At 47.6% G+C, this 18,025-nt stretch overlaps 1 protein-coding gene across 1 annotated transcript in view; it reads left to right on the top strand.

Moving 5' to 3' along the window:
- MXRA8 (matrix remodeling associated 8) overlaps window positions 1–17,805 on the top strand; it is a 36,424-nt gene extending 18,619 nt beyond the window's left edge. Inside the window, exons 6-10 of the mRNA XM_074975390.1 lie at window positions 5,028–5,186; window positions 6,362–6,392; window positions 8,274–8,350; window positions 10,282–10,359; window positions 12,258–17,805. Coding sequence (XP_074831491.1) covers window positions 5,028–5,186; window positions 6,362–6,392; window positions 8,274–8,350; window positions 10,282–10,359; window positions 12,258–12,283 — 371 coding nt within the window. The 3' untranslated portion in view covers window positions 12,284–17,805. The remainder of the gene's footprint in view (window positions 1–5,027; window positions 5,187–6,361; window positions 6,393–8,273; window positions 8,351–10,281; window positions 10,360–12,257) is intronic.
- The last annotated feature ends 220 nt before the right edge of the window (window positions 17,806–18,025 follow it).

The raw sequence follows: 18,025 nt of genomic DNA, 5'->3' as shown, positions 1-18,025 counted from the left end.
ACCAGTAAGCTGCCGCACTGTGGATGCCGTCACCTGGTTTAAACATCTGCCCGTGCGGTTGCTTCCTCTGTGTGGCAGCTACTGCCGCCTTTAACAGCGTGGAGATGTGCTGCAGCGCAGTTGATGTTGATGGCTCTGCAAGTGGGTTTTTAATATTTTTTTAAGCCTGGCTCTGGTGACAAGAGTTACCCAGTTCGTCCCCAACAGAGCAAGCCAGCAACGGCCAGTGCAATGGGTAGCGATGGTAATAAAAGAGGGATACACGATTGGGCTGGAGGACAAACCCATCAGACCACACAGAACTGAGCCTCTTGATTTTCCGGTGGTGATGTTGGCATTTCCAGGGCATCAACTTTGGCTCTTAAGTTTTTGGCTCAGTTTCCCCAGATGTGTGTATTTAAAAAACAAACAAAACAACCTGCCCCCAAACCAGTAGCTGTATGTACATAACCAGGGCCTTTCACCGCAGGATTGTGGGCACTTGGCAGTCATTAATTAACGCTCGCAGCATCCTTGTGGAGCAAGTCAGTCATTTTTGCTAGATTCTTTGTCTTATTATCGGGGTCGTGTTCCTCTCCCTGAGTGTACGCTGACCCCGTGGGAACCAAAGACCCTTCCCCCTCATTAGGGACGGGGCCGCGTTACGAATTTCACATCCATTGGCTTTGTAGCTGAACTCCTTCTCAGTCTGAGGGTGGTGGATATTCTGTCCGGCCCGTTGAAGAGAGCGGCCCAGGTTGGATTGTTTGGATCTGGATTCAAGCTCCCCGAAAGTTCAGGAGGGGTCAGATCCAGTGTTCAGGTTCTGAACCAGGTCTAACTGGGTTTCATCCACAAAGCTTAGCGAAGACTCCATCAGACTTTCAGAAGTCTCCACCTGGCTGTTCCTCCGCTTCCCAGAATGCCCTGCTGCTCTTACCAAGTTGGTAACAAATGGTTTCCCAGGTGGACCACTCCTGTGTGTTCCAGTATTATAGCGGTCAAACTCTCGCGGCAAAAAGACATCACAGCGAGGGCTGAATCCAGCCCTGCGCTATGCAGGGCTGCAAGGACAGGAAAAGGATATAGGTAGCTTCTTCCCTAGTACAACCAGCAGAGCATTACGGGACAGGAGCAACAGACATACCAGCCCAGGCACCATGTCCCCCAGGGGATTATGCTTTTCTGGCCAGGGTGTGTCCAACCGGCTGATCACACATGCTGCCATCAGCGGGGGACGCTGGCATTTCACTCTTGCTCGGAGCAACAGCAAAGTGCTCGGCCTGGGCCTGCCCTGCGGAATCCTTGCCTGCCTGGCAGGAGTCACTTTTATAATACAAGCACTGGGGATGTATTTCTGGTCCTGCTTCCTGCTCTTCCCAGACAGGACCCAACCCAGAGCAGCTAGTGGGTTTCCTGATTCCTACCTGTTCTTGAGCAGCTGCCTCAATTCTTCATTTTCATCACCAGTTTAGCATCTTCTAATGCTCAGGGGTCCTGGGTCACTCAAGTGTTTAATTAAAGTTTGGCTGATTGGTTTAATGGGCTATTTGCTCTGGCCTATTAGCCCTTCTGTAACTGGGGTCCTGGACCTTTGGGTCAGGGTGCTCAGAGCTTAGTTTATTGTAGGGAATATGGAGTTTCTGGACCCTGGCTGTGTTTGCATTTCTGTACTGATGGAACTGAATAGCTTATAACATTCTCAGATGGCCCGAAAAGCAAAACCAGCTGTTGGAGTCAGGATGAACTCGCTGGCTTCGCTCAGCAGCGACATTCCTCTGACAGCCGATCATCGCTGTGCTTAACCGATACTCCGGAGGTGTCATGTCCCTTACCGGGGAATGACTAAAAAGGCTCGGGGGAGATCTGGTTGCACAGGCAAGGCTGACACAAATGGAGAGCTGGGTTCAAACCTGGGCCAATCATGTCCCAGCTGAGACAGGCCCAGTGGTCTCATTCTAGTCTCGATGGTCATTTGGTCCACACTGCAAAATCACCCTCCATTTTGGCATAGCATAGTCTTTGCTTAGGACAGGAGTGCTGGCAGAAAGATGGAAGTTCTTTCTTGGCAATATTGTGCATGGTGGGCCGGGGATGGCGGGGGAAAAGTCTGCCACTCAGTGCCTGCTATTTGTCTCTGATTTTAGCCCCCCACTCTCATGAGCACCAAAATACACTTACAAAGAAAACATGGAGCTAAATTCTGCTCTCCCTTAGACTGGTGTAAATCCAAAGCAATGGAATTACTCCAGATTGACTCTGGTATAATGGTGAGCGGAACTTGCACCTTTTTAATTATTATATAGACACTGGGGAAACTGAGGAATACTTAGGAAGTTTGAGTATGAGAGTGCAGAGCCAGGAATAGAACCCAGGATTCCTGGTCCCTGCTTTAGCCATTAGGGAATTCTGCCTGAATATACTGCAAGGTACGATGGCTCTTTGGGTGTTCCCCCTTACTCTCTCTCACTAACATAGGAATTTAACTCTGAAGCAGCTTTCAGGTTACAATTCCCTGTTGGCGTTTGTCTGGCACTGTGTGAACATTCCCAGTCTCCACGAGACGGCATCGCTTTGAACTCTGCTTCAAAGGGAAGTCTCCCACAGCACAGTGTGTCTCAGGGCTTTGCTATCTATCCTTCAGCAGGATTTATCTAACCCCCTGACTCTTGCAAACAAATATTTCCTTCTCTTTTTCTGGGGGAGGGAGGGAGAGCATTGAAGCAATTATTCAGGCTCTAGAAAAAATACGTTCCATGTACAAACCCTGTTTCCCTTCCCTGCTTGGAAGACGAGCAACTGGAATCGACAAGCGGCTGCGCCCAGAAATGGAATGGATTCCTGGCTTTTTCACTGTGTTCTTAGTTATTTATTTTGTTTTATTTAAAAGAAAATTCATTCTTGGGCATTGCAAATTCCTTCCACTCCATAAATTATAGCACTTGGCAGTTTCATCTGTTAGCCGTCTGGAGCCGAAGCAGTGCAGTGCATGTCTAAAGCGACCAGAAAAGCTCGCTGTGCTCTCCTGCAGAGGCACCTGGGGCTCTCTTTGCTTCTCCCTGGACTTGCCCCGTTTGCTAGACAGGAGCAGTGCAGTGATAATCGGCAAGAGTCACTAACAGCACGTTTGCTTCCCTGGAAAGTCTTGGGAGTGTTAAACATGAGCACATGTTAAAGAATGGTTATTAATGCCTTATGCAGCAGAGAGGGCGGATGATCTAGTGGTTAGTGAGTTGGCCAGACTCTCGGGGGAGCGGGGTTCACTGCCTGGTTCTACTGTCTATGCCCTGCCTGACTGCTCACATCACTGAATCTCCCTGTGACTCAGTTCCCTCTCTGTTAGTTGGGGTTAATAATCCTTAGTATCATACGTTCCTAAAGGCAGGGGCTGTCTCTTATCATGGGTATGTATAGTACTCAGCCTTGTGGGTCCCGATCTCAGCTGGGAGCCTCCAAGCTCAGATGACGAGAGAAACAATCATTGAGATTTCAGAGGGGTAGTGTTGTGTTAATTTAGATGGAATCAAGGGGCCCGAGGTGTTAATGTGAGCCTATGACCCTGCCACTGTCCAGCATTAAACAGCGTCAGGGTTTGGTATCCAGAGACCTCAGCCTGGTCAGCAGCATGGCAATCACCACTAATTATCCATGGATACCTTTCATTAAAGATCCAGAGATGAAGGAAAGACAGTTAATGCATTCGAAATGTACCGTATTGAATAAGGCTTTCATTTTAACAACATTCCTTGTTCCCTTTCCCTGTAGCTGAAGGGTGCTCTTCGAAAGGGACCGCCCTTGTGTGACAGTCTGAGATGGTGACAGAGATGGTGATAACTGTCCTTTTGGGGGAAAGAGAAGAAGTTAGATGAGGGGGATTGGAACAGTTGTTGCTGTTATAGTCCGATCCAGCTTTCTTGAAGACAAAACAAGCCAAACTCATCCTAGAAGGAAGAGAAAAGAATCAGACAGACAGAAAATGCAGCTCTGTTGACTTTCACATGCAGTCTCACTGCTGGGAAAAAACAGGCACCATGCACGGTGTTACCAGCCACTCTGAGACCTGGCAAGCTGTTATGAGCGTCGGGCCATTTCAGGCATTGCTTTTATCTGCCTCTCTGGTCACAGGCATACAACAGTGTTCCAAAATGTGGCCAGCTCAGCCAGATTCCTATTACACAGAAGGGAGCGGGGGCATGGGGGCAGCAGCCATGGTGGTGAAGCTTGCTCCGTCCCCTTCTTTCAATCAACCCATGTTGCAGTAGCCTCCTCTGCCCATCCGTCTCCGCTAATTTCCCCTGAAAGGTCTTTTCTTGTTAAGAGCCCCAAAAGGGAGTGATGGTGGAGTTGCCCCTTATTATGTTGTTCACCAATTAGACGTAATTTCCTGCACCCCGGTTTTGGGTCACTGAGTTCTGGTCCCACACGTCTCTTGTTTACCCGGCATGAGCTTTACGCAGCCCTTGAATTATAGCAGGAGGCCTTTTAGTTTGGACTCACTCTGTCTCCCTGTCCCCCTTTTGGCCCCTGTTCCGTCAGCACAATACCATCGATTATTGTGACACTCCATAAACTTGCTCCCAGGGAAGGTAAATCTGTAGGCCCAACAGGGGCAGTGCATTTGGTTTGGGGTTTTAGTTCGTCCCTTCATGCAGATGAGGCGAGCCAGCTCTGGAGCCAGTTCCCACGTGACGAGAGGCTGTTCGGACGTGGGGCTAGCTTTGCCTCAGGCCTCTCTCTAACGGGACCCCTTTCATCGAAAAGGCTCCCACTGGCCATTACAGCCTGTATCTATGGGGCTCACTCATTCCTCACTGAAGTGCAGCCATTTCTGGGGTGGAAATGGCTGCCGTTCTGTGCCCTGATGCACAACAGCATTTAAAAGAGGCCAGCATTTCTCTCCTTCCCCACGCTGGGCCATGGTTAGGTTCCAAAGTCGTCACCAAAAAGGATTTACCTTTGAACCGGGCCCCCCCATCTGTGTTCTGCTTTGCTCCAGACACGTGGGCGCCGCCATTTTATTCTGCTTTGCTTTCTCTCGCCAACCCCAGATCCAAACCTAGGCAGGGGCCATAACGTGATCAACGTCATCATCCCCGAGAGCCGGGTGCACTTCTTCCAGCAGCTGGGCTACATCCTGGCAACCCTGCTCCTCTTCCTCATCCTCCTCATCATTGTGGTGCTCGTTACCCGCAAACGCCGGACGAGAGGTAAGCGCCTGGCTGGCAGGGAAAGGCCATCAATGGCAAAGTCTCCAGGAGTGTTACCCCGCTTAAGGAGCCAGCCCTTGCTTCTGAGCATTGTGTTGAAGGCAATGAGGCTCGTGGTGGCCAGCACGCTGCTCTGTAGAAAGGGTTTGCAGGAGTGGGCCTGAAGAGAGACGGTTCAGTGAGATGGGTGTGATGGTCATCAGACCATGGGGCGGTCACCTCCCCGCCTCCGAACCTTTAAACTGGACCACCCCCACTACCAACAGTTACATGTCGTCTCTGCCCAAACTGTGTAAAACCCAGTGCACCACCTATGGGCGAAGTGAGGTGTAATTGGGGTCTTCAGCCTTGTGTGGACCCTATGCCGTGGGTGACTGTCCCCCTGCAGAAGAAGATAAGTGCCTACAGACGTGACTGTAACAGAAATAGCCACGTACGCTATGGTGAGCGGGTGTGTGGGGCAATGTCGACCTCCTCGGTAGTGCCCTTGGATTGCCATTCTTTGTGGCCGGTAGGGACCCAAACAGCAGGGGACCAGATTCTCATCTCAGTGACACTGCTTTAAATCCAGAGCCATGCCCCTCACTTTGATGGAGTTACACTGGGTTCACCTCGGTGACAAATGAGAACACAATCTGGGCCAAGGTCTTACTTAAGGAGAAGAAGGCCCCTGAGATCATAGTACCTCCAAGGCGGGGTGAAGGAATCTAGCCTGATGCCTGCCTTTTGGAAAGGTCTAAACATCTAGACTAGACTCTAGTCTGGTACCTGGGGCCCATGATAGACACAGACCTAAATGGCTGTCCTGTCTCACCTGCGCAGATGTACCATGGACCAATTACTAGTGAGTGCAGCAGCACGGGGGGGGGGGGGCAGTGAGTGACCCCCCGAAACGTCCACGCCTGAAATACCAGAGGGAGACATGACAAATGAAGAAGACCAAAGCTTTTGGTTGCCAGTCATCTGCTGGTCTGGGAGGGGTGGAACAAGAGGTGGAGATTTAGGAACAAAACATGACTGGTCCTGGGGCAATGGTGGTGGGATGCACACGGGTGGGCACGTGGTTGGGCTGTGAAAGCCAGGCCCTCTGTGAGCAGCCCTCTCAGCCCCAGTCAGACGGTTGGGTCAGATGGTGCCATTGCTTCTGCTCACTGCGTGTCTCTTTCCCCATCTAGGCTACGAGTACAACGTGAAGAAATATGAAGAGTAAGTAGGAATCCCTGATCTGTAGTAAATAAGCACTGAACAACGCGAAAGGCTCCATCTTGAAGAATGTGGGCCCAGATCCTCAGTGCTGTCACGTGGTGTAATGCCACCAGCTTCAGGAGGGCTGTACATGTGCCGAGGGTGTCTCTGTGAAGTGCATAGTCATGTAACCAGCATGTTGATTGACAGGTTTTATTCACTGCCTTCCCGCTGATTCACCTGCAGCTCACTCCCTAATTAGGCCATTGCTGTACACAAAAATTGGGATCCCCATCCCTGGTGAGCAGCTTGAACCCTACCAAAATGGGCACGGGGTTGTTGGAGGGCTGGCTCAGTAGCTGGATTTCCTCTGCTTACACACTGGGAACTGAGCCTCAAAATGAGCAGCATTAAAGACACCCCCCAGGAGTTTGTGTTAAAGGCACAAAGTGCACAGGGCTGGTGCAAACACTGCTGCGATTGTCCTGGACAAACACCTGTGCCGAAAAGTCCCCTTAAACTTTCTTTGCACCTTGGTCCCATTTCTGGGACTTGTGCTTCTCCATTTATTTCTCTGTAAGAAAGAAACCTTTGGCTGACATGCTGTAGGAGAGGGAGAGAGGTGGTGACGTTCCCCTGACTTCAGTGGGAGGCGTGATTCCCTTTTGTGAGACCATTTTGTCATGTGTTCCCTTTCTTTATGGGAAAAGTCTGATAGAATTTATTAGGGATTTTATTACCTGTATTATGGTAGCACCTCAAGGTCCTGACTGAGATCAGAACCCCATTGGGCAAGGTACTGTACTTACATATAGTAAGAAACCATCCCTGACCCAAAGATCTTACAATTTGCATAGACGAGACAGACAAAGGGTGGGAGGAAAAACGAGGCACAATGAGGCAAAGTGACTTGCTGAAGGTCACAGAGCAGGACAGTGGAGGTATGTCTACACTGCACACTAAGCTCGGGCTCTGACTCAGGTTTGAGCTCAAGCCCCCTTTCCGTCCATACATAAATCAGTCTGACTCGGGCCAGCAAGCACACAGGACCCAGGTCTTAGGACCCTGCTAGGGGCATGGGTCAGAGTTGGGTCCAAGCCCTGTCATTCTGTAGTGTGGACTCAGCTCAAGCCTCAGACCCGAGTCAGAAGGTCAGCATAGTGCAGTGTGGATGCGTTAGCATGGCTGTGAGACCTGGGTCCAGCGATTGTAAGCCCAGGTTTACAATGCAGCGTGGATGCTCAAGCATGGGCTTGGATACACCAAGTCCACAAGCCCAGGTCCCACAAACCTGGGTTTCCAGTGCAGTGTAGACATACCCTGGCCGAGCCAGGATTAGTGCCCAGGTCTCCTGACTCTCAAAGCTGTGCCCTATCTGTAGGGTTCTACAGAATGTACTCTAAAACCTCTAGTATTTAATAGAGAATGAGCTCCTTGTGCAGGGTTTTCCTACCATCCTACAGAGGTACAACATTTTTGATTAAATTCTCTGGAATGGTCCCCAAAAAACCTATAGAAAAGGTTACCATTTCCTATGAAATCTCCTTGGGCTTTTCCATCTGGATTACACCTAAAGGACGGTGTGATGAAAGAGAACAGTTAAAACATAGTCATTTGGGTCTTTATTGTTAAAGGGTAAATCTTCAAAACAGTGGGTGATGATTTAACCACAGCCCTCCCCTTAGCTTTAATGTGTGTGGTACAGCTGAAATCCCCCAATACACGGCTCTGCAATGACCCCCTTTGAAGATCAGGAATTGGCTGGCATGCTGGGAGCAGAGGTGAGGGGAAAGATATGAGAGAGTGGGGCACAACCTGCAAAAATGAAGAGAGTTAAAGGAACCAAGTGTAGAAAATATCTGGCAAATGGTGATTTTTTTTCCCCCTCATTCCCTTTGTCAGGAAGGACGTGAATCTCAAAGAGGTTTCAGCTGACACAACTGACCTGACCCAGTTCAAAAGTGAAGGCATAAGGCTGGGTATGTGTTGAATCAGCAGGGTGCCTCCTGCAGCAGTTCTCAACTCTTGGATCAAAACTAATCACGACTGAGACTTTCCAAGCCATCTAAAGGGTTTGGTTGGTTGCCCAGTTTCTCATTCATTTCTGTGGGACTTGTCCATCCACAGTCTGCAGGCAGCTTTGGAAATCTCAGCGCACAAACCTAAAACTTGGGCCAAGTTTGCCAGACATTTTGGGCTGACCCTGGGGGCTTGAGTTTTGGGGTAACTGGGAGTTTTGGGATATGCTGGGGGCTGATTTATGGGTTTGGAGGAAACCGGGCAAAACTCTTTACTTTCACTTTGAGCTTTTGGGCTTCTTTGAACCCTGCAGCTCAAAGCAAAATTCATGGGAATGTGAAGCCCTGTGATGCAAAAACAGGATGAAAGTTTGCCCCACATTCTGTGAAGGGATGTTATAAGGATGATAATCACGAAGCCACTTCTCTAGGGTCTACCATTGAAGAGTCTCGAAGCACTTTGTCATTAACCCCATGTTACAGATGGGCACATTGAGGCACAGACCAACTAAATAATGTGTCCAATGCTACGCAGTGAGTCACTGGGAGAGATAGAAATAAAATCCCCAAATCCAGCCTCTGAGGTCCCTGCTCTAATCACTTGACCTTGCTCCGCTCCCAGAAGAGGGTATGAACATCAGTTGACTGAGTTGGGGAAAGAGGAAGGTCATGAGCCAGCCCCATTCCCTGCCTCCCATCTTCCACTGTAGCAAATTTTACTCAGTCCATTGCAATCAGGTCCTCCCTGGATGCTGCAAGCCATCATTCCTCTTTGGAAGTGCAGGGGAGACAGGGGCAAAAGGACTCAGAGAAATATCCTAGGAGGTGAAGTTGGGAGTGGCTGACTCTTGGGTCCTAGAGTATAGAAGACTGAGAATCCCAGTGCTGGATCTCATGGTCAGATGAACCATGCTGAAATAAAGGGATGCAAGCCAGGCTCAGTGATGGCTTACATAAGGGTCACTGCATGGATGTGTGTGCATACCCGGGGGATCCTGTAACATAGCTGGAGATGGATCCTCCTTCTTTTTACTGGAGCTTGAAATGGGAGCCTTCAGTTCCTTTTTTGGGTGGTTAATCAGGGGGCCTTCTCATTGTTCAAGCTTGGGGAAGATTGCATTTAGAGTCATCTTGTTCCTCTTTGGTATACTGAGCTGAGCATAGGGGGCCAAACTCACTCCCTGTGTGTCTTCGGGTATGTCAGTGGACTCACTGGTACCTCAGGGAAGAATTTGGCCCTTTCTGTTTTGTTCTGTGCAGTCAAAATAAAGGCCTACCCATAATCTGTCCTCTGGAGGGAGGGACTGCTCGGAGAATCATAGGATACAGAGTCAGAGGCTGAGCTACAGAGATCCCAAGATGGGCCCCTGAAAACTAGAAAGCGTGTGAAATGCAGCAACAGAGAATAGAGGAGTTCCAGGAGGCAGGTCTGGTGCAGGGGATGGGACCTGGGATATAATTCTGTCAGGGGAGTGGGGCAGGCGGCACCAGGTGGCTTCCTACAACTCTGACGAAATCCTGCCGAGGGCATGCATCTTCTGAGAGTTTTCCTAAGAGGAAAATTCTTTAAATAACGACATCAGGAAAGGCCCCCGGGTGCCCTTCACCCAGCTAATCCGGAGCATCTCGCTACAGACCTAAGCAATCCTTGGCCGTTACTGAGGGCAGGACGCTGAAGTATTCAGACCTGATCTGTGCCAGTGAAGTGATTAAGCTGGGGAAACATGTTTCCTCCCTGCCAGGGTCTGAGTCGTTCTGCAAATATGACCGATCAGGAGATGCACCTAGTGCCCACCAGGAACGATCTCACATCCCTCTCCTCGGAAAAGCATTGCTTTCTTTTAATGTTCTGTTGGAGGCCAGCCTCTGAACTGCGCTCCTTCCTCACGCAGATTTCAAAAACAACATCCTGAAGGAGAGGGCCGAGCAGGCCCAGAGCTTCCCAGCAAAGATCATCGATTTAGACAAAGGTAACGATGACCCACTCCACCCACTAAATGCTGGGTTGGATGCTCTTTATTGTGGGGGCAAGGGGGAGGCGGGGAGCGTGTTGCTAAGATTGTAGCTGCCCAAGCCACAGATGAAGGGGGAATGTCCAAGCAGCCTGACACATGGCCGCTGGAATGAGGAGTTGGTTTTGCTCATGTTCTCTCATCATGCAGCCACAAGTTACAAGTGGTGATTAGGAGCCTTAAAAGCTCTTGGCAGCAGATGAGAATTTTCTTCCCACCGCAGTATGTAACAGAGCTAGAATACTTTATTCCAGTCTTTTAAATAGTACTTTCCCCAGCTCCTCGGGGCAAAGATGCCCCCTAACCGAAATGTGCTCCCATGGAGGTTAGGAATGACCCACACTCTGGAAGAAAGTACCATGGGCTACTTTGGTTATGGACATCATCCACTTGATCCAAAGCAAGTAAACAAAACCCCCATGAGTCTGAATCTCCTCTCATGCCTGTGTAAATCTGGAGTAACTCCACTGAAATCAACAAAGTTACACTGGTGTAAAAGTGGTGCAAGTGAGAAGGGAATCAGGCGCCAGGCCTCCTGTAATTCAGCTTTATAACTTTATTAGTGCAGTGATCACATTAAGTTATCCTGGAGCTGCAACTGTTGCTATGCTATTGCCTAGATCCTGCAGAGCATCTCATAGTAACCGTTTAAATAGCCTGGGACCAGTCTGGATCACATCTGTGAAAAGACCATACCAGATCACTGAAAGAAGCAGAGTCAATGGGGGGTTGCTAGCAAATGAAGGCGTTGTTGGCGGGAGGGAGAGCTCAGTGGTTTGAGCATTAGCCTGCTAAACCCAGGGTTGTGAGTTCAATCCTTGAGGGGGCCATTTAGGGATCTGGGGCAAAAATTGGGGATCGGTCCTGCTTCAAGCAGGGGGTTAGACTAGATGACCTCCTGACCTTCTATGTTTTGTCCTCTCTAGTAAAATGATTATGTGTTATTTGGAACAATGGAATATTCTCTGTATAAAGAGGGGGAGAAAGCTTTTCCTAAAGGGAACCGGGGTCTGCTTCTGTTTGAATCAGATCACGTGGGTGGCTGTCACAAAGCATGGAGATGAAATTATAAGAGAGAAGGCACCCCACAGCAAAAGAGGTGGATGGAAAGCTCCCAAACCCTCCCCACTCACGCCTAGGTCTGGATGTAGTTGTGAGTCACTTTCACAGAGCACTGGGAAAGTTCTCTTCACTCCGAGTGCCTCACACTCATGGATGCATTTATCCTTCTTGTTCTCCTGCGAGGAGAATGGGGTGAAATTTTTCAACTGAAACTTCTTTTCAGTGGAAAATGCAGATTCGGCGACACCAAAACATGTGGCAAATTCATGTCAATTTCGGTGAAGAGCTTTGGTTGAAAAACACCCTAACAGAGAGAGAAATTCTGAAAAAAAATCAAAATGTTTTGTGTGACCTGAAATGATTCTTTTTTCTTCGTCTTATTATTTTTCAAGTCACCAAAAATTTAGAAAAAATTCATTTTTGAGTCAATCTGAAACTTCTGTTGGAATTGCCAATGAGCTGAAAAATCTGTTTTTTTACACGGCTCGACCAGTGAAGTGGGGAAATGACATTATTCCCATTTGGATATCTGAGCCATGGGAGGAGGGAATTTAACTCAGGTCTTCTAAGCAGCACTCAGGTGCCTTAATACAAGCCCCTCCTTTCAGTTGAGGCATCTCCATCACAACACACAAACCACCCCCAGCCTCAGCTGGGTCTCAGAAAGAGGATTTTTACCAGACGGGCAGGCTGTCAGCACCTTGCTGCACATCTGTATATATCACAGTGGCTTGATTTGCGTGATTTTAAATGAGTCTGCAACCGCTAACCTTCACTCCCTCCTGTGCTTTCAGATTTCAGGAAGGAATACTGTAAATGAAGACATTCTGAAGCTGCTGGCTGGACCAGAAGCTGCAATTAAAAATAGATGAGATGCATTCCTTATTACAACATCCTTTCAGTTACCGTAGAGCTTTCATTTAGACTTTCTTCCCGGTGGGCACCGAGGCGTGTGCAGCTGCATACAGAAAGGTTTAGCTTGGCTGTGTGATCTTGAGATGTTTTTTGGTGGCTTCTTTTCCCCCTTTCCTGTTTATTTTTCCTTCTCCTTTCCTGATTTTTTGGTTCTTTTGCATCAATGGTTTTTTTCAGCTGAATCAGCAGACGTTTAGCTTTAACTTAACAGCATGAAATAAACCCAACCTGCACCATGACCCTGAGCCATCCGTACGTCAGGTACTTTTCCCTGCAATGTGTTTAACAGAGAATAAGAAAGTGTCTGATTCTGATCTCCCGTATGCTGGCATGAATCAGGAGGAACAATCATGACACTTAGTACTTTCCATAGTCAAGATGTGGTATCAATGTTAGCTAATCCATCCTCATGCCCTGCCAGGAGGGTGAGTAAATATTATCATCCTCCTCCAGATGTGGAAACTGAGGCATACAAGTGCAGTAACTTGCCTGTGATTTTACAGAGGATAAGTGGCAGCACTGGGATTAGATTCCAGATGCTGTGGATACCTAGCTCTGTCTTATTCTCCTCAGCCACCTGGCCTGATCTTATTATTATTCATTTTTTTTTAAATTATAGACCAAATCCAACCTTGGCTTGAGCAGGTACAGCTTCCTTTGAAGTCAATGCATTGTACTGTTGGAAAACCAGTGTAAGTTAGATCAGAACCAGAAATCTTACCATGACCAAAGCAAAATTCTTGGATCCGTTGGGTGGTTCTCTGCTGCATATCCTGCATTTGCCAGGTGGGTCCTACCCACGCCGTGAGGTGCAGACCTAACTCCACCCTGTAGGTCTCTTAGCTGCAGGATGTATCAGGGAGGAGAATTTTTCACTATGGACCAAACCCAGCCCCAAGCATGACTCCCACTGACGTAAAGAGAGGTTTCAGAGTAGCAGCCGTGTTAGTCTATAGCCGTAAAAAGAAAAGGAGGACTTGTGGCACCTTAGAGACTAACAAATTTATTAGAGCATAAGCTTCTCGGATCCGATGAAGTGAGCTGTAGCTCACGAAAACTTATGCTCAAATAAATTTGTTAGTCTCTAAGGTGCCACAAGTCCTCCTTTTCTTTTTGAGAAAGCAGAGAGCCATTCTTGGCTTGCATTTCGCTGGGCCTGAGTGAAATCCAACCCACATCTCTGCAGGTGCAGGAGGGAGCACTGGTTATTCAATCAGGACAGCACAGTCTCAAGCAATCAGCATTAATGTGTCTCTCTCTCTCTTTCATGTCTGTGAGTCAAAGGTTGGAACTTTTACTTGCCAGTTCAAATTGCTTTGCGCAGCTTATATAGACCCAGGCTAGAAATGGGGTCACTTAATCATAAGCTCCAGAGGAGTTTAAATATTTCATTTGTCTTCTAGGCTGCAAAATAGCTTAAGGGGAAAAAATTAACATGTTTTCTGAACTAGGCACAGGGCTTTGAGAGCTCCCCATCTTTGCTTTGATCTCCAGTGTGAATGTGGGTATCAGTCAAGCCTGGGTTGTGTGTAACCCTACATTGCTCGAGGTGGTACTGTGGCCGCTTAGCAAGCAAATGAATCAGTAACTCAGAAGAGGCTTTTGTCCGTGATTCTGTGGAGACTCCTGTGACATTTGGGGGTGGAATTTTGCTTGTGCGGTGTATCGTGGCTGCATCTCTGCACATGCAGCCACTCAAAGCAAACTGCGTTTCTCACAGGCCACGTCGCGCAACCGGCTTGGAGTTTCAGCCTGGGCCCAAAGCTGGCCGGGAAGAATTACACAAAAACGTGGCCAGGGAAAATTGTGCCCAGCGCTTGTTAGACGTCCCTCGCTGTCCAGGCCACTTTAAGAAAAAACAGAAGAAGGGCCAGGCTGGAAGTCTTGCTAGACAGCACAGAACAAAGGATTTGCCATAATGGATCAGGCCGTTGTCTGATAACCTGCCTCAGGCACTACCTGGTACTTCAAAAGAATGTGCAATTTCCTGGCCAATTGCACTGTGCCGCACGTGGAGGACAAAGTTCCTCCTTCATCTCTGGCCTGCCACGTGGGGATCTGAGGTTGTCATGCTGGCAGGGTCTAGGAGCACTCAGGAGAGAAACCCCTTCCTTTCCACGCGGCTGGTAAGAGAGGTGATGGTTCTTGAAGGAATCATGTCCTGACAGAGACCTTACTGGATGCTTCCACTGCCAGCTCCTTGGGGCAGGGACTGTATCTGGTCCAGAGCCAGACACACCACTGAAGCTTAATAATAAAAAATAAAAAGTTCCCAGGCCTTGATGGGGCGGGGGAGGAGATTTTAAAAAGAGGGTCTCTTGGAGGACTGCACCCTCTCAAAGCAAAGCTGACTGAAATGGCAGCATTCAAGTCTGGCACATCAAGTGTCCTGTGTAGATCTGAACAGGTTTAGTGCAAGGTTGGTTTTTGCTAATCAACGAGAAAATCAAGCCGGACAAGGCATGCATTGCTGCCCTATTTCAGGGACACATGCCAGGTGTGTAATTTGCCAGGTCAGAGGCCGGAGATAAAGAGATCCAGGCAAGACTACAGGACAATCTGGGCAGTGTTTCCATAGTACGGTTAAATAACTAAGTGGCGTCAGCAGGGGTCGGTTCTTGTGTCTGATGGTGTAGAGGAGTGATGAGAGGGCAGACAGCTTTCAGCTCTGGCACCATGGAGCAGCTCATTAGCTTTAGCTCCTTTGCATGTTTGTTCTTGTATATTGTTGGTCTTTCCCCTTGGCCTGAAGGAGTATGGCTGTTCTCTCTGCAGCTCAGGTTTCTCATCAGTATATGGGGGATAATAATTCCTCACTCACAGAGGAGCAGTTCATTAATATTTGTACAGCACTTTGAGAACCTTAAATGCATGTGTTTATAGCAGTGCAAGGAAAAGATGACTGCACTGAGCAGATGCTGCATTTAATCTTCAGCAGACATGGTCCCCTTTTGATTTACGGACTGTTGTCAAGCTTTGCACCCTTGATTCCCGAGAAACGCATTTCACTATAATAATAAAACCCCTTAATATTTGCCTGCTGGTTGCTCCGCCTGTTCTGAAGCAAGTTGATGGCAGAAAATGCAAAGGGCCTGGTAGGGTAGTTAAGATTTTGTAGACTGTAATCTTTTGTTTGGAAACAAGGCAACAGTTTACATCAGTGACCTTAAAAAGGGTTACGGTAAATGCCAGCTGGGCCCAGATCGGCTCGGCTCTTTGGAAGCGAGAATTTTCCAGAGAATTTTCCAGCAACAGGGCCTTTATTTTTAATTCTTGGAATCAATATTATCCGGTGCTGGTGGTTTTGACTTTGGAGCCGTGAAAGCATGATCTTTTCCCTGTGATTTGTGCTCTCCGCTTTGATAGGAAGGCTGCCAGAAAGTTCGTTTTCTTGCACTTGCGTTCCCACTGATGGAGTCCTTTTGGCCGTTTTCCCTCCCAAGTGCAATTGTTCATAAGTGAATGATCGTTACTGTTAACAGTTCTATAGGCCATCGGACCGACACTGACTTCTTCTCCTTTTTCAGCAAGCACAGTAATTTGGCACCACAGAGAAAGACAGAGAGAAATCCTAGGATTAGTTTAATGAAGACGACATTGTCATGATCTTAATTGGACATAAACGGTAGGGAGTCCCTTCTGGAGGCAGGAAAGTGGGTACAGATAAAGAACTAAGGCACCGAGGTGGACGTGGTGATTTGGAAAAGATAAAAAAAAGAACAGCTCTTGTGATTCAGAGTGTCTGGGCATAAAACTATCCTCGGCATGAGCTGGTGAGATCTTAATTGAAGCCTTAGTGAGCTGAACTTGACTAGATGCTTGCGAGATGGTGTAATTTGATGCAGCTGCACAATCCATATACAGGTGCTAAAACAATGGGGATTATGTTAGTCTGCAACTTAGATATTTTGCCAGAAAGTACACAGCTGGGAATGGGTATATAGATATATATTTTGGAAATTAGAAACTTGCTAATTACAGTGGAGCTCCATTTAGATGAGAACCTGCCTGGCAGGTGTGATGCTATAACCCAGGCTTTATGTGGGGCTTGGCCGGGTTGCATGCAGCAGGTAGGATGCACCCGAATGGCTTGAGGATTGTCTTCCCACAGAGTGAAGCAAAAAGTGTTTCTTCCCCCAATATCTGAGTGGTTGGGCCTGTGTTAAAATTCAAATGGGCAGAGGCTAAGTGCTGCTTCCCAGATGACACTGGAACTTGAAGCAAAGGCAGAGTCAGTTTCTCAGCTGGTGTAAATCAGTAAGCTCTGGTGGCTACACCAGTTTACATCAGCTAATGATCTGACCCACAACAGTTTGTTCATGGAAAAAAGAATCATTTTGGTTTGTCTGATGATTTCCCCCGCAAAGAAATGAAATGCTACAAGAGATTTTGCACGTGGAAAGAAAACTCATGGCAAGCACAGAAAAAGCTGTAAAGTTTTTTTGTATTTGATTATTTTATACCATTTAGGATTTTTTATTTTAACAAACTCCCTGATCAAATAGTAGTCATTGCAACATAGAGAAGTGTCTTTAGGTTTTTAATGTAAAACCCAGAAGGTGTTAGCAGTGACAAACCATGCTTCTGGTTTGAGGGTTACGCTGGGTGATTAACCATAGGAACACCTTACCGAGAGACGTGGTGGAGTCTCTGTCACCTGAAGTCTTTAAATCAAAAGGGGATGCTTGCGGAAAGATTACGCTCCAGCTCAGCCAGAAATTCTGGGCTTGATGCAGAAATTAGTGGGTGAGGTTCTCTAGCTTGTGTTACACAGGAGACCAGATTGGATGATCATAACAGTCCCCTCTGTTACGATCATCTATGAATCCTCTGCAGGGGGCCTGGTGCTGCATTTGGCTTTTTCTGAGGTGCATTTGGAATATTTATTTTTTTATTTCTAATATGCAGCCCTCCCAGTTTTAATTATTTGAAGTTAGACAGGGGTACATCAGCCAGAAAATCTGTTAATAAAATATGTAATATGTGTAATATGTGCAATAGAAAATGCCTCCTAAATTATATATGGGGCTATTTTTTCTCTGTGACAGCTGTGCAACCCTATAATAATAATTAATACCAAGGAGCCCTTCCGCCCAAGATCTCAAAGTGCTTTACAAAGGTGTGTAAGTAGAACTGTCTTCACGTCTCAGATGGGGAAACTGAGGCACACCGTGATTTGTATCGACTTGTCCAAAGATACACAAGAGATCAATAGTGGAGCTAGGACTAGGACACAAATCTCCTGCTTTTCAGCTGTGTGCAGTAGCCACTGAACTGTGCTGCCTCTCCAGATTAAGAGGAGAGTTTGGCCCATAAAGCTGGTTTGACTCTGTGTTGTAATCTACTTCATTTCCATACTATCATTGTTGCTTTATTGTCATCATTTATCAGCCCATTGTGTAACTCTCCTTACATGTAAGAAATAAAGAAGAATGTACTTGGTTTTCAAATGCAGTTGGTTTTATTTCTTGCTCTTCGAGACACCCTCTAAGAGACTGAGAAGCAGCCGCATGTTCCTGCTTACCTCTATGCAGCACCTTCCTCCTCAAAGTGCTCCAAAATGCTCAACAAACTGTGGCCCCGATCCTGCACACTCCCAGTGCATGGAACTCCTCTTGACTTCGGGAAGAGCTCCCCACAGGGAGGG

The sequence above is a fragment of the Natator depressus genome, chromosome 18 (assembly GCF_965152275.1).
Source record: "Natator depressus isolate rNatDep1 chromosome 18, rNatDep2.hap1, whole genome shotgun sequence".
In the NCBI taxonomy this organism is placed as follows: Eukaryota; Metazoa; Chordata; order Testudines; family Cheloniidae; genus Natator; species Natator depressus.
This window is presented reverse-complemented; position numbering and strand designations above follow the sequence as displayed.